This window comes from Erinaceus europaeus, chromosome 8 (genome assembly GCF_950295315.1).
Source record: "Erinaceus europaeus chromosome 8, mEriEur2.1, whole genome shotgun sequence".
NCBI classification, from domain to species: domain Eukaryota; kingdom Metazoa; phylum Chordata; class Mammalia; order Eulipotyphla; family Erinaceidae; genus Erinaceus; species Erinaceus europaeus.
The window spans coordinates 15,168,005-15,182,553 of record NC_080169.1 but is presented as its reverse complement, the minus strand read 5'-3'; the positions used below and the strand labels follow the sequence as shown (position 1 = coordinate 15,182,553).

At 42.8% G+C, this 14,549-nt stretch overlaps 1 protein-coding gene across 11 annotated transcripts in view; it reads right to left on the bottom strand.

Moving 5' to 3' along the window:
- Positions 1-14,549, bottom strand: part of ESRP1 (epithelial splicing regulatory protein 1) — a 59,147-nt gene that overhangs the window by 26,729 nt on the left and 17,869 nt on the right. For 6 of the 11 annotated variants that reach the window (XM_060195967.1, XM_060195961.1, XM_060195965.1 and 3 more), the window contains 7 exons: positions 9,456-9,554; positions 9,291-9,345; positions 7,219-7,329; positions 6,940-7,072; positions 6,804-6,846; positions 6,476-6,559; positions 1,909-2,210 (listed from right to left, as the gene is read on the bottom strand). In XM_060195967.1, coding sequence (XP_060051950.1) covers positions 1,909-2,210; positions 6,476-6,559; positions 6,804-6,846; positions 6,940-7,072; positions 7,219-7,329; positions 9,291-9,345; positions 9,456-9,554 — 827 coding nt within the window. The remainder of the gene's footprint in view (positions 1-1,908; positions 2,211-6,475; positions 6,560-6,803; positions 6,847-6,939; positions 7,073-7,218; positions 7,330-9,290; positions 9,346-9,455; positions 9,555-14,549) is intronic. The other 5 variants (XM_060195968.1, XM_007532113.3, XM_007532121.3 and 2 more) reach the window with 1 other exon arrangement.

Sequence of the window (14,549 nt, the reverse complement as noted above, 5' to 3'; positions counted from 1 at the left end):
ATGACACACATAGTCAACGACTGCCACCTCTCCAGATTCAAAGGAGGTCTCAAAACTTTACATCAGGCTCAACCTGACGCTGTTGACTGGCTACGGAAGAAGGGCAAACGCTAGAAGAAGAAGATGACAGGGGCCAGGTGACAGTGCACCTGGTGGCTAAGTGTACATGTCACAATGCACAGCGACACAGGTCCCCCTGGTCCCCACCTGAAGAAGAAAGCTTCACAAGTAGTGAAACAGGGCTGCAGGTGTCTCCCTGTCTCTCATACTATCTCCCCCTTCTCTCTCAATTGCTCTGTCTCTATCCAATAATAAGTAAAAATACTTTTTTGGGAGCGGGCAGTGGTGGAGCAGGTTAAGCGCACATGGCAGAAAGCACACAGACTTAGATCAGAATCCTGGTTTGAGGTCCTGGATCCCTATCTGCAGGTTCACTTCACAGGCTGTGTTGCCCTTGTTGTTGGATAGAGCAGAGAGAAATGAAGAGAGGACAGACAGGGGGACAGAAAAACAGACACCTGCAGACCTGCTTCACTACTTGTGAGGTGACCCCCCTGCAGGTCGAGCTGGGGGCTCCAACGACTCTCTCATGATTTTTTTTTTCTTTCCTCCTCCAGGGTTATTGCTGGGCTCGGTGCCTGCACCATGAATCCACCGCTCCTGGAGGCCATTTTTTTCCCCCTTTTGTTGCCCTTGTTGTAGCTTCGTTGTGGTTATTATTATTGCCCTTGTTGATGCAATTCGTTGTTGGATAGGACAGAGAGAAATGGAGAGAGGAGGGGAAGACAGAGAAGGGGAGAGAAAGATAGACACCTGCAGACCTGCTTCACCGCCTGTGAAGCGACTCCCCTGCAGGTGGGGAGCCGGGGTTCGAACCGGGATCTTTATGCCTGTCCCTGCGCTTTGCGCCACATGCGCTTAACCCACTGCACCACCGCCCGACCCCCCTCTCATGATTTTTTAAATTGTATTTTATTTTTACCAGAGCAGTGTTCAGCTCCAGCTTATAAGGTGGGGAGGGTGTGGGGCAGACTGAACTTAAGACTTTGGAACCTCATGCATGAGCTTCTTTTGAGTAACCATTATGCTCTCCTGCCCTATGAATCTTTGCTCATTTAAAAAAATTTTTTTGAAATCTTTATTTGATAGAGACAGCTAGAAATTGAGAGGAAGGGGGAGACAGAGACACACCTGCAGCACTGCTTCACCACTTGTCAAGCTTTCCCCCTGCAGATAGGGACCAGGGGCTTGAACCAGGGTACTTGTGCACTGTAACATGTGCACTCAATCAGGTGTGCCACCATCTGGCCCGTTTGTTCATTTTTAATTAAAGGAATTAGGGCTGAAGAGATAGCATAATGGGGGGTGGGGCTAGATAGCATAATGTATATATACATATATATATATATATATATATATCCATATATATGGATAAAAAAACCATATATACGGATAAAAAAAAAGACTATACTGTAAACCATTATTCAATAAAGCTAGAGAGGGGGTTAGCTGAAGTGCAGTGTGTTAAGCGCATGTGGCACAAAGCCAACGGGCTGGCTGTCAGGACCTGTTTGAGCCACTGGCTCCCCACCTGCAGGAGCGTCACTTCACAAGTGGTGAACCAGGTCTCCAGGTGTCTATTTTTCTCTCCCCATCTCTGTCTTCCCCTCCTTTCTCCATTTCACTGCCTTATCCGCCAACATCAATAACAACGATAATAATAACCACAACAATGATATAAACAAGGGCAACAAAAAAGAAAAATAAATATTTAAAAAAAATAAAGTGACAGAGAGAAAGACCAGAGCACCAAAGCTTTGTATTAACACTAGGATACTATAGTTATTTTCAGGAAAAACAGTTCAAGGAAAGTCACCCCCCTGCCCCCCGGGGATCTTCAAAACCAACCTGTTGGACTTCAGCTGCTGTGCTTCTGAAGAGCTCAATGTATCTTTTACCCAGCAGATCTTTATGCTTCCTCAATGCATTCTGTGCATACTCCTCACAAGCAAAGAGGACAAAAGCATCTCCTGTTGGCCGGCCATCTGGGTAAGTGACAAAGAGAATGCCCTCCTTCCCCCCAGTGATGGGACAATGCTGTCCAAAGAAGGCCACCACCTCATCAGCTGTGGCTGTGAACGGGAGCCCCCGCATGCGGACGATGACTTGGTTTTCCTTGGAGAGAAACTGAGCCACTTCATTGGATGTACCTACACAACACAAATAGAAAACATGAGGAGAAGTGGTTACAGCATTGACTCTACTCATATTTAAAGAGGCTAAAATTGTTGGCAGTGCTTTGAATTCATAACAATATCCCAGGAAGTACATTTTGCCACACATCTGAAAACTCCCACCATCTTCATAAAACACTTCATTGAGAAAGATGAACAGAGCACTATAATCTTTTTTTTTGTACTTTTTTTATATATTTATTTATTTATTCCCTTTTGTTGCCCTTGTTGTTTTATTGTTGTAGTTATTATTGTTGTTGTCATTGTCGGATAGGACAGAGAGAAATGGAGAGAGGAGGGGAAGACAGAGAGGAGGAGAGAAAGGTAGACACCTGCAGACCTGCTTCACCGCTTGTGAAGCGACTCCCCTGCAGGTGGGGAGCCGGGGTTCGAACCGGGATCCTTATGCTGGTCCTTGTGCATTGCGCCACCTGCACTTAACCCGCTGCGCTACAGCCCGACTCCCAGCACTATAATCTTATGGAGCGACAATAACTTATTTTATTTCTTTTTATTGTCACCAGGATTATTGTTGGGGCTCAGTGCTGACACTACAAATCTCCCACCCTCAGAGACCACTCCCTCCTTTTCCTTTCTATTTTTATTCATAAAACAGAGAAATTAAGAAGAGAAGGCTGAGAGAGAAACGAAATACACCTGAAGACCTGCTTCACTGCTCATAAAACATTCCTCTTATAGGTGGGGAGTTGGGGCTTGAACCCTGGTCACTGCACATAAGGTAAAAGATATGGGTTCTGGAAACATAATAGCTTTGCTTTACCATTTCTTGGCTTACCAATTTACTAGCTTTATGACCTAAATCATAATTAACCTCTATACCTCTGTTTTCCTTGTCTGTAAAAGGGGAGTAGATTACCTAATTATAATAATAAGTGGTCCGAGAGGTGGCACAGTGATAAAGCTTTGGACTCTGAAGCATGAGGTCCCAAGTTCAATCCCTGGCAGCACATGTGCCAGAGTGATGTCTGGTTCTTTCTCTGTCCTACCTTTCTCATAAATAAAAATCTTAAAAAAAAACTCATTAATAATAAACCATTAAATAGTTTTTTGGTGATTTTATAATTGCCAGGATTAGTTTTTAAAAACATGTTTTTAAAAATTCCCCAAAGGGGGTACACTCTTTTAAAATTTATTTTCCCTTTTGTCGTCCTTGTTTTATTGCTGTAGTTATTATTGATGTTGTTGGATAGGACAGAGAGAAATTAAGAGGGGAAGGGTTAGGGTCAGACCTGCTTCACCATCTGTGAAGCAACTCCCCTGAAGGTGGGGGGCCGGGGACTTGACCTGGGATCCTTATGCTGGTCCTTGCGCTTTGTGCCACCTGCGCTTAACTCGCTGTGCTACCGCCGGGGTTTGGTTTATGGTGGTGGGGATTGAACTGGGGACTACAGAACCTCAAGCTGGAGTCTCTTTGCATAACCATTATGCTCTCTACCGGCACCATTATTCTCCTTCACTGCCACTAGGGTTATTGCTGGGCTTGACAACAGCACTATAGGTCTTCCACTCCCTGCAGCCATTTTTCTGGTTTCCCCCATCCCCTCTCTATTACGCTTGATAGGACCGAGAAATTGAAAAGGGAGGGAAACAGAAACGCCTGCAGACCCACTTCACCACTCAAAGCGTCCCCTTCCATAGGTGGGGAGCCGGGGCTTGAAAATGGGTGCTTGCACATGGTGATACATCACTTAACCAGATGCACCACCATCTGGCCCCTAAGATCTATTTATTTATGAGAAATAGAGATTGAGAACAGGAGAGAATCACTTTGGTACATGTGGTGGGGACGGTGCAGATCCTGGAACATTACGGCAGAAGAGGACCTAGAGGGGGTTGAATTATGTGGAAAGCAGAAATGTTACACATATACAAATTACTGTGTTTTACTATTGACTGTAAACCATTAATCCCAAGAGGAAAAAAGAAAAGCAGCCAGGAACAGCGGATGTGAGTGCTGGGACCGAGCCCCAGCAATAAACCCCCTGGAAGCAATAATAAATAATTTAAGTAAGGCTAAAAATTTTAGTGAGGGGGGATGGACGGTAGTGCAGCGGGTTAAGTGCACATGGTGCAAAGCTTAAGGAACCCGGTTCCAGCCCTCAGTTCTCCACCTGCAGGGGAGTTGTTCACAAGCAGTGAAGCAGGTCTGTGGGTGTCTATCTTTCTCTCCTCCTGTCTTCCCTTTCTCTCTGTCCTATCCAACAACAACTATAATAACAGTAACAGTAACAACCACAAGAAGGGCAACAAAATGGGAAAAAATGGCCTCTGTAGCAGTGGATTCATAGTGCAGGTACTGAGCCTTAGCAATAACCCTGGAGGCAAAAAAGAAAAAAGAAAAATAGAAAAAGAAAAAGTTCAAAAGAGTGGTCTGTAGGTGGCGCAGTAGATAAAGCATTGGACTCCTGAGCACTCAGGCCGTGTTCAATCCCTGGTAGCGCATGTACCAGAAAGCACAGGTCCAGCCTAAGGATCCGGGTTCAAGCCCCCGGCTCCCCACCTGCAGAGGGTTCACTTCACCACTCATGAAGCAACTCCCCTGAAGGTGGGGAGCCGGGGGCTCGAAGCGGGATCCTTCCACTGGTCTTTGTGCTTTGCACCTCCTGCACTTAACCCGCTGTGCTACTGCATGGCTCCCTTAAAATATTTGGGTTGCAAGCTCCCTGAGAATATTTGGGTTGCAAGGATTCTTCTTTTTTTTATATATATTTTATTTATTTATGAAAGAATCAGAAAGCACTCTGGTACAGGTGCTGCTGGGGATTGAACTCAGGACCTCATGCCTGAGAGACCACCGTTTTATCCACTGCACCACCTCCCGGACCACAAGGTTGCAAAGATTCTTTAATTTTTTTGTATTACCTTTATTTATGAGAAAGACAACCAGAAATTGAGAGGAAGGGGGTCATAGCGAGGGAGAAAAGGGGTTGGGCTGTGGTGCACAGGATTAAGCACACATAGTACCAAGTGCAAGGATCCCAGTTACAGCCCCAGCTGCCCACCTGTGAGTTAGGTCTGCAGGTGACTTTCCTCTTTTTTTTTTTTTTTTTATATTTATTTTCCCTTTTGTTGCTCTTGTTTTTCATTGTTGTAGTTATTATTGTTGTTGTTGATGTCGTTGTTGTTAGGGGGGGGAGAGAAAGATAGACACCTGTAGACCTGCTTCACTGCCTGTGAAGGGACTCCCCTGCAGGTGGGGAGCCGGGGGCTCGAACCGCGATCCTTATGCCTGTCCTTGCGCTTTGCGCCGTGTGTGCTTAACCTGCCACGCTATACCGCCCGACTCCCTCTCTCTTTTTTTAGTTTTAGTTTTTATTTATTTATGTATTTATTCCCTTTTGTTGCCATCGTTGTTTTATTGTTATTTGCTTAACCATTATGCTATGCACCCCACCCTCTCCTCTTTTCTATCTTCCCTTCTTCTCTCAACTTCTCCCTGTCCTATGCAGTAAAATGAAGGGGGTGGGGGAGAAACCACCAGAAGCAGTGGATTCATAGTGCCTTCACCAAGCCCCATTGATAATCCTGAAGAAAAAGAAAAAGTACCAGAGACAGAGAGACACCTGCAGCCAAGCTCCATCCATTGTGAAGCTTCTTCCCTGCCGGTGGGGACATTGGAGTTGAACCCGAGTCCTTGTGCATTGCAGGGTGTGGGCCACCACCCAGACGTAGAGTTGCAAAGATTTTCATCGGGGCTATAAAATGTTCTCTGTATTTAAGTGAAACTCACCCTAGCATATTTTGACTTTTAGTGTCAAAAGTTTCTTAAATGGAGTTGGGAGGCGGTGAAGCGGGTTAAGCGCACCTGGCAGGAAGTGCAAGGACCAGCATAAAGATCCTAGTTCGAGCCCCCAGCCCCCCACCTACAGAGGAGTCGCTTCACAAGTGGTGAAGCAGGTCTGCAGGTGTCTTTCTCTCCCTATCTTCCAGTCCTCTCTCCATTTCTCTCTGTCCTGTCCAACAATGACAAAATCAACAACAACAATAACTACAACAATAAAACAAGGGCAACAAAAGGAAATATTTCTTTCTTAGCAGGTCCACCCACTCTCTTTGATTCCATTATCCTTATTTTATAAACTGTATTTTAATACGTGACATATGTAGACTTAAATCACTGTAAGATAGTAAAAAATTAGACATCAGCACTAAATGTCTAAAAAAAAACTATCATAAAGGGCCGAGAGACAGTACAGCATTGAAGCACAAGACTTGCATACCTGAGGTCCCAGTGGCCCCAGGTTTGATCCCCAGCCCCTCAACCATGCCTGAGTTGAGTGGTGCTCTAGTCTGTCTTTCTCCTCCTATAAAAACAAATAAATCCGCTGTCGAGTGGTTGTGTAATGAATAGACTTGCAAACACGAGGTCCCAAGTTTGCCCCTTGACATCACATGTGCCGTAGTAACAGTTTATTTCTCTCTTTATCCCTTATATTTTTCATGTTTTATTAGAGAATAAAAACCACTCCTGACTTGACTATTCATCAGCATTTATGTAAAAATTCTGACTCTCCTAATGACAGCCACATTATATAAAAATGTACTCACCACCAGCAATTTTAAGAAAATCTTCCCCAGTTGCTTTGTAAACCTAAAAAAGAAGAAATGTCAAATACATTTTCTAATCCTTCAAATGCTTACACTTAATTCAAGAGCTCAAGGGCATCACCTTGTGTGAACATACCTCAATGTACCGTGTGCCCATGTGATGTTTGTGCCTCTGTAAGGCTAGGTTTCTGTGCTCCTCACTGACAAACCTCACCAGAGCTTCTCCGTTCCTACGACCCTGGGCATTTAGACAAAGTGCTGCTCCTCCCCTTTGAAAGTAACAGACCAGAAAGAAGTAGGGAGAAAAAAGAAAAAAAAAAGACAGGAAGCTCAGGATCTCTTGGAGATTATGAAGCAATATTGAGATTACAAGGAAAAACAAAAACATTAAAAAATGACAATAAAGAAAACCAACTTGGCAATATTGAGTCCTTTGAAGAATCTTGCGATGTCTTGATCCGAAGACTGCCATGGCAAACCCCGAGCCCTGACAACTGTGTTGTCATCGATGAGTTCCATCTTGCTACTGCAGATCAAGGAAAAACTTTAGCTTGCATGATGAATGAATGCTTGCAAGTCTGACCTGTCCCTCCCTAAAAGACAATGTGACTTGAGAAATTATTGGGGGGGGGAGGGCAGTCGGTAATGCACCTGGTTGAGCACACAAATTATAATCTGCAAAAACCCAGGTTTGAACCTTGGTCCCCACCTGCAGGGGGAAAGCTTTGTGAGTGGTGAAGGTGTCTCTGTCTCTCTCCATCTCTATTTCCCCCTTCCCTCTAAATTTCCGGCTTTCTCTAGCCAATATATAAAAGTGATTCATTTTTTAAAAATTCATTAAAAAGAGAGAATGGTGTATTGCACCAAAGTAAAAGACTCTGGGGTAGGTGGGTGGGGAAGAATACAGATCCAAGAAGGATGACAGAGTTATATTGTTATATTGTGGGGGTTATATTGTTATATGGAAAACTGGGAAATGTTATGCATGTACAAACTATTGTATTTTTTGTTGAATATAAAACAGTCACCCCCAATAAAGGGGAAAAATTAAAAAAGAGACAGAGAGACATTATTTGGGAGTTCAGACTTATCATACTGCCTGGTTTACTTGATAATGATCCAAACCATCTGGGTACAGTTCAAAGCATTCTCTAGGCAATTTACTACAGAAAGGCCATTCTCCCAGCAACCATCTATTAGCTGAGAAGCTGCTTACTTGCCATATATTCAGAAAGGAGCCAGAATCAATTCAAAGGAAGCAAGAGTTCTCCTGATACCCTGATAGCCTTTAGACCCAAGGAGAAGTTTATTTATTTATTTTTTCCCCCTCAGATCTGACTAGTAGCTGCGTGTGGGTTAAATCCAGTTAGTTGAACAGCAAAATTTAAGAGCCCCGTTAAAGCTGACAATTAGCCCACACCAGGAATGAGTGCATGTGGTCAGAAGTCTGCCGCAAAGAATCTTAGCTATCAAATGGGGTAGCCATCACAAGTGTTTATGGAGATGCTTGAGTCCCCACACCTTAATGAGTCACCAAATATATGTTTATACCTTTTGATGTTCTCTTTCTCCCACAGTCATACTTCCAGTACTCCTAGGACATTTTCCTATTATGAGTCACTTTCTCCCAAACTAAATAGGTCTCATAGTCTCTCTATGGGCAAAATGTGAGATGGTTCTGTTCACTTCAGGCACTAGGCAATCACATACAACTCACTACAGAGCTTCACAAACTTGAACAAGTCTACCAGTGATTCCAAACAAAGATACCACCACTTCATACACTTCCCCAGTAATTTCCTTTGCTTTAAAGTAGAAGCTGATAAGATATACTTAAAAGTTATCTCAGTAACATCTTTTAAAGCCTATGGGTGGACCAGGAGATATCATAATGGTAAAGCAAAAAAGACATTTATGCCTGAGGCTCTGAGATCCCAGGTTCAATCCAAGGCATCACCAGAAACTAGAACTGAGTAGTGCTCTGGTGAGGTGAGGGGAAAAAAAAAAAGTCTATGGCTTTTCCTTTGAAAAATTTCCAGTGAGAAAATAAGACCCACAGACTCCAACAAATAAAGCACCTCAGGCCATAGCAACTGTGGCTATAAATATCTCATTAACATTTTTAAAAATATTATTTATTTATTCCCTTTTTGTTGCCCTTGTTTTATTGTTGTAATTATTATTGTTGTTGTTGATGTCATCATTGTTGGGATAGGACAGAGAGAAGTGGAGAGAGGAGGGGAAGACAGAGAGGGAGAGAAAGAGAGAAACCTGCAGACCTGCTTCACTGCTTGTGAAGCGACTCGCCCTGCAGGGGGCTGGAACCGGGATCCTTCCTCCGGTGCTATGCGCTACGTGCGCTTATTAACCTGCTGCGCTACTGCTGGACTCCCTCTCATAACATTTTAACCTAACATGCAATGTGTTTTTATTAAGAAAAATTAAAACTAAATAAAGGCTCAAACAGAAGCATATCCATGTACTTACCAAGTGCCACTTTCAAATTTGTAATTTACTCTCTCTGGGTCTGAGAACCTGTGATCTAAGAATGAAAATATACAAAGACATCATTGTCACTATCAGGAAAACACACCAAGAGAACAAACACACCAAGAGACATGGGTTGATAAGGCTATAATAGTCAATACTTACTATAGGGCTCAGAAATCATTGCTAAAATTATACTTCCCATATCTTCAACTTGAGAGGCACCATACCGGGAGACTAAGTCATTCTTCTCAAAATTTAAACCTGAAAGGCTACATTAAGGAAGTATTTTGAAAAGGCAGAAATGAAGTTAAGTTTCTCCTAAACACAAATTAAGCTCAGAGCTCACAAAAGTCACCCAGTAGGCATCCATGTTGACAATTCTTTGAAACTGTGTAATGCCCATTTCTGGTCAGTCTAGACCTCATCCATACTAAATCTCTAATTTCTCTATTAGGTAAAATGGTCAAATCATTTCTCTCCTATGGTGCTACCAGTCCAGTAATAAAATATCTTTTTGAGCAACATATTCATGAATAGGTGATCACTTTTATTTAGCCTCTGACCATCAAGTTAACAGAATTCTTCATTCTTTAAGACATGACCTCGTGGTCTGGGAGGTGGCACAGTGGATAAAGCATTGGATTCTCAACCATGAGGTCTTGAGTCCAATCCCCAGCAGCTCCTGTACCAGAGTGATGTCTGGTTTTTTCTCTCCTCCTTTCTTTCTCATGAATAAATAAATTCTTTGGAGGAAAAAAAAAAAGACATGACCTCAATATATAAGCAGTACTCAACTCAATATGTGCTCATATCAGCCATGATGTTATAAATGACCTTTTTTACTATCTTAATGTCCAAAATAGACACCTTGTATTACTGATGACAAGAACCCTAGAATGCTATTTATATGCAGAACTTCCCCAATGGAGTATTTAAAAAAACCCTACAGTTTAGTCATCTTTTATTTTAAAAGATTTATGTAACCGGCTCCCACCACATTGAAAGAAACTTGAGTGCTGTGGTCTCTTTCTGTCTTTAACTAAAAAATAAAAGGAAAATAATTACTTTTAACATTTTTTTTTTTGCCTCCAGGGTTATCGCTGGGGCTTAGTGCCTGCACTATGATTCCATTGCTCCTCCTGGAGGCCATTTTTCCATCGGACAGGACAGAGAGAAATTCAGAAAGGGAAGATAGAGGGGGAGAGAAAGACAGACACCTACAAACCTGCTTCACTGCTTATGAGATGACCCCCTTACATATGGGGGATGGGGGTGGGGACTCAAACTGGGATCCTTACACTTAGTAGTCTGTGTGCGTAACTCAGTACGCTACCACCTCCCCCCATTAACATTTTTTATCTCCATCCTGGGGATCAAATTCTGTACATCATGTTTGCATATATAGTGTATTTCCCACTGCACCACCTCCCAGGTCCCCAGTATAGCTAGCTATCTTCAATGGTAGCAGATGCTTGTCACTCAGGAGTTAAATTTTAGGAACCATTTATGCGTTCAACACTGGCTGATGTAGCTTTTAATCAAGGGTAAGTAAGCCAGGAAACAGGGTTTAGCTCAACTTGGGCTTGAGGGTGAAACCAAGAGCCTTCTGTCATGTTTCACGAATTTCCAATCTCTCTAAAATGAACATACTAACTTTTATCAAAGTAGTAAGTCGTTGAACTATTTATCTTTCAATGATGTATTATTTATTTTTAATTTTGTTTACTTAGTATTGGACAGAGAAATTGAGAGGGACGGGGAAGGGGGAGATAGCGAGGGAGAGAGACAGAGACACCTGCAGTCCTGTTTCACCACTCATGAAACTTTCCCCATGCAGTGGCTTGAACCTGAATCCTTGCACACTGTAGTGTGTATGCTTAACCAGGTGCACTACCACCTGGCCCCAAGATGTATTATTTGTTAACACTAAAGATGAGGGCAAAGAGAATCACTGTGGCACATGTGATGCCAGGGATGGAACTCACACCAACACTCTAGTCACTGCACCACCTCTCTGATCACTGGAATACTTATTTTTCAACTTCAAAACTGTATCTGAACTTTGTATTATGTATGAATTTCCATAGATTTTATAATCTAGTAGACTGTATACCAAAGATAATAAATACTAGGGGCCAGGTGGTGGTGCAATTACAGTACGCAAAGACCCAGGTTCGAGCCCCTGGTCCCTACCTGCAAGGAAAAAGCTTTGAGTGGTGAAGCAGGTCTGCAGGTGTCTGTCTGTCTCTCTTCCTCTCTATCACCACCCCTCCCCTCTCAATTTCTGGCTGTCTCTATCCAACAAATTAAGACAATTAAAAAAAAAAGATAATACTAGGTGGCACAACGCACAAGGTCTGGCTTAAGGATCCCAGTTCGAGTCCCCGGCTCCCCATCTGCAGGGGAGTCGCTTCACAAGCAGTGAAGCAGGTCTGCAAGTGTTTATCTTTCTCTCCCCCCGTTTTCCCCTTCTCTCTCCACTTCTCTGTCCTATCTAACAATGATGACACCAACCACGACAACAGGGATAACTACAACAATAAAACAAGGGCAACAAAAAAGAGAATAAATATTAAAAAAAAATTAAAAAGAGAATACTGTAAGATTTTTATATATTCCTACTATAAGATTTTTATATTTTCTTGAATTTTAAATGAGAACTGCAGGTTGGGGGAATAAAGCAATAGATACACAAATTCTCTCTTGTGCCTAAAGCTTCAAAGTCCCAGGTTCAATCTCCCTGCACCACCATAAACCAGAGTTGCGACATGTTCTGGCCCCTCTGTATCTCTATATCTGTCTATTTCCCATTAAAACAAAAATATATTGACAGATGTTAGGAAAAGTCTCTGTACATTCTATTCTCAACTAAGAGAACACAATGTAAAAATAATTCCTCCTTTCCTAACCTACAGTCACACACAGCCAGTCAACTGGAGAATTTAGGCAGTCATTTCTGCCTTCCCAAGCCAGTCATTTCTCTGCAGTTAAAGAGCTACAGGTAGGGATATGAGGGTGATCTGGCTGCGACATCTGTCACCCCACTGATCGCCAGGGTTGATTCGGCTGATCTGGCTAACTAGGCGGGTGTCCCCTTCCTCCCTCCCCACTCCATAAGCGTCCCTCCCAAAGCCGTGCGCTCGGTTGAGGAGGACGGCCTTCCCCGAATAGAGAAGGACCTGTCTGGTAGAGGGTACACGAGTAGCTGCGCTCCCCTGCTAGAACCTCCAAACAAGCTCTCAAGAACTACAGGTAGAAAGGTGGCCAGATGTTCCCTAACAAATTACTTAACCCTGCTGAACTTCCCCTTATCTGTAAAACCAAAGCTGTGCTAATCTCTACCTCCCTGGGCTTTTTTTTTTTTTTTTGTAAAGATTAAATGCTCCTCCTCCTTCCCAGAGCCCTCAGGTGACTGAATTTCATAACCTCTGATAGTCACACTAAGGGTCACTTAAACACTTATGATGAATAAGTCTGAAGTCACCAGGTGCCAACTCATCAAATGACCACTGAGTGAAATAGTGGGTAACTTCTGTATTTTCCTCCTTATGACACCTCTTCTCAAGTGATGAATCAGATATGCTGCCCACTGAGGGAATGCATACTCAATCTCAGGAGATGTCCAACACACAACACGTTAACCACTGACTGGCGTTCACACACCAAAGGCTGGTAAGTATTTATTAACCTGGTGCATCTTTTAAAAGAACTTGAGGGGAGCAAAAAAGTCAGTCATGCCACTTTGGGGAGACAACTATCCTACAATTTTGGGGAGTTGAAAAAAAAAAGGAGGGGGAAAAAGGGGAGCAGTAGATAGCATAATTGTTATGCAAAGAGACTCTCAAGCCTCAGGCTCCAAAGTCCCAGGTTCAATCTCCTGTACTACCACAAGCTTGAGCTGAGAAGTGCTCTGGTTAAAAAAAAAAAAAAAAAAATCAATAAATAAATTGGGGGGAATTGAAAGAGGATTTAGGGTTTTTTACCTTAATTTTTTTTATTATCTTATTTATTGGATAGAGACAGCCAGAAATCAACAGAAGGGGATGGTACAGAAGGGAGACAGAGAGACACCTGCAACACTGCTTCACCACTTGCAAAGCTTTCCCCCTACAGGTGGGGACGGGGGGTGGGGTGGGGGGGGTGGGGGCTCGAACCCGGGTCCTTGTGCATTGTGACATGTGCATTCAACCAGGTGTGCCATCACCGGCCATAGGATTCTTTACAGAACTAAGGAAAATTAGCTGCAGCTATGACTAGCCACAGTTTATACTTACAGCACAAATGGCCACTAAGCAATCATCTAGAACCCCAAACTTTAATAATGCCTTCAGACTCAAGCTACCAGAGTGGACAGATGAATCTCATTGTACCAGCCTGTTTCTCAGTCTTAGCACCATTAACATGCTAAGATATTTCTTTGTTGGGAGGAAAGTTTTCCTGTGTACTAAAGAATTTTCAGGGGAATCTGGCAGTAGTGCAGCGGGTTAAGCGAAGGTAGCGCAAAGACAGGCAGAAGGATCCCGGTTCAAGCCCCCGGTTCCCTACCTGTAGGGGAGGCTCTTCACAGGCAGTGAAGCAGGTCTGCAGGTGCCTGCCTTTCTCTCTCTCTGTCTTCCCCTCCTCTCTCCACTTCTCTCTGTCCTATCTAACAACAACATCAATAACAACTACAACAATAAAGTAACAAGGGCAACAAAAGGGAATAAATCAATATAAATTTTTTAAAAAGATTCTCATAAAAAGAAAAAAAATTAAAAGATGCTTTGTTTAATTTCTTTGTGAGGCTTCTTAAATGCGTGTGTAATACATACATACATACATACACACATTATAATGGATGATCAAAAGTAAAATGTAAAGTTTGCTATCTGTATATAAGCCAAAAAATTTGTAACAGAAAAATTATTTTACTGAACTCAAATTTTAAATCAAGACATTTAGCTAATAGCTGCATTCTACATAACATGCTCAAACATGTTTTGCTTTAAGCCATCACAAACCAAGATCAGCAGCTCTAAACCTGTAACTTTTCAAAAGTCACCCAACCTATATACACACACACACACACCTCCCCTCCCCCTCTCCCTCCCTTTTTCTCTCTGGAAGGTCTAATAATCTAGTTTCCTTACCAGAACTTAACATGAGTAACAAAAGGGAGAAGTCTGTGAATAAGTTCTGCCCTGTATCAATTCATAATTACATACTGTGTGACCTGCTACACATCTGATCTGGAGGGAAGGAAAGATGTCCCTACGC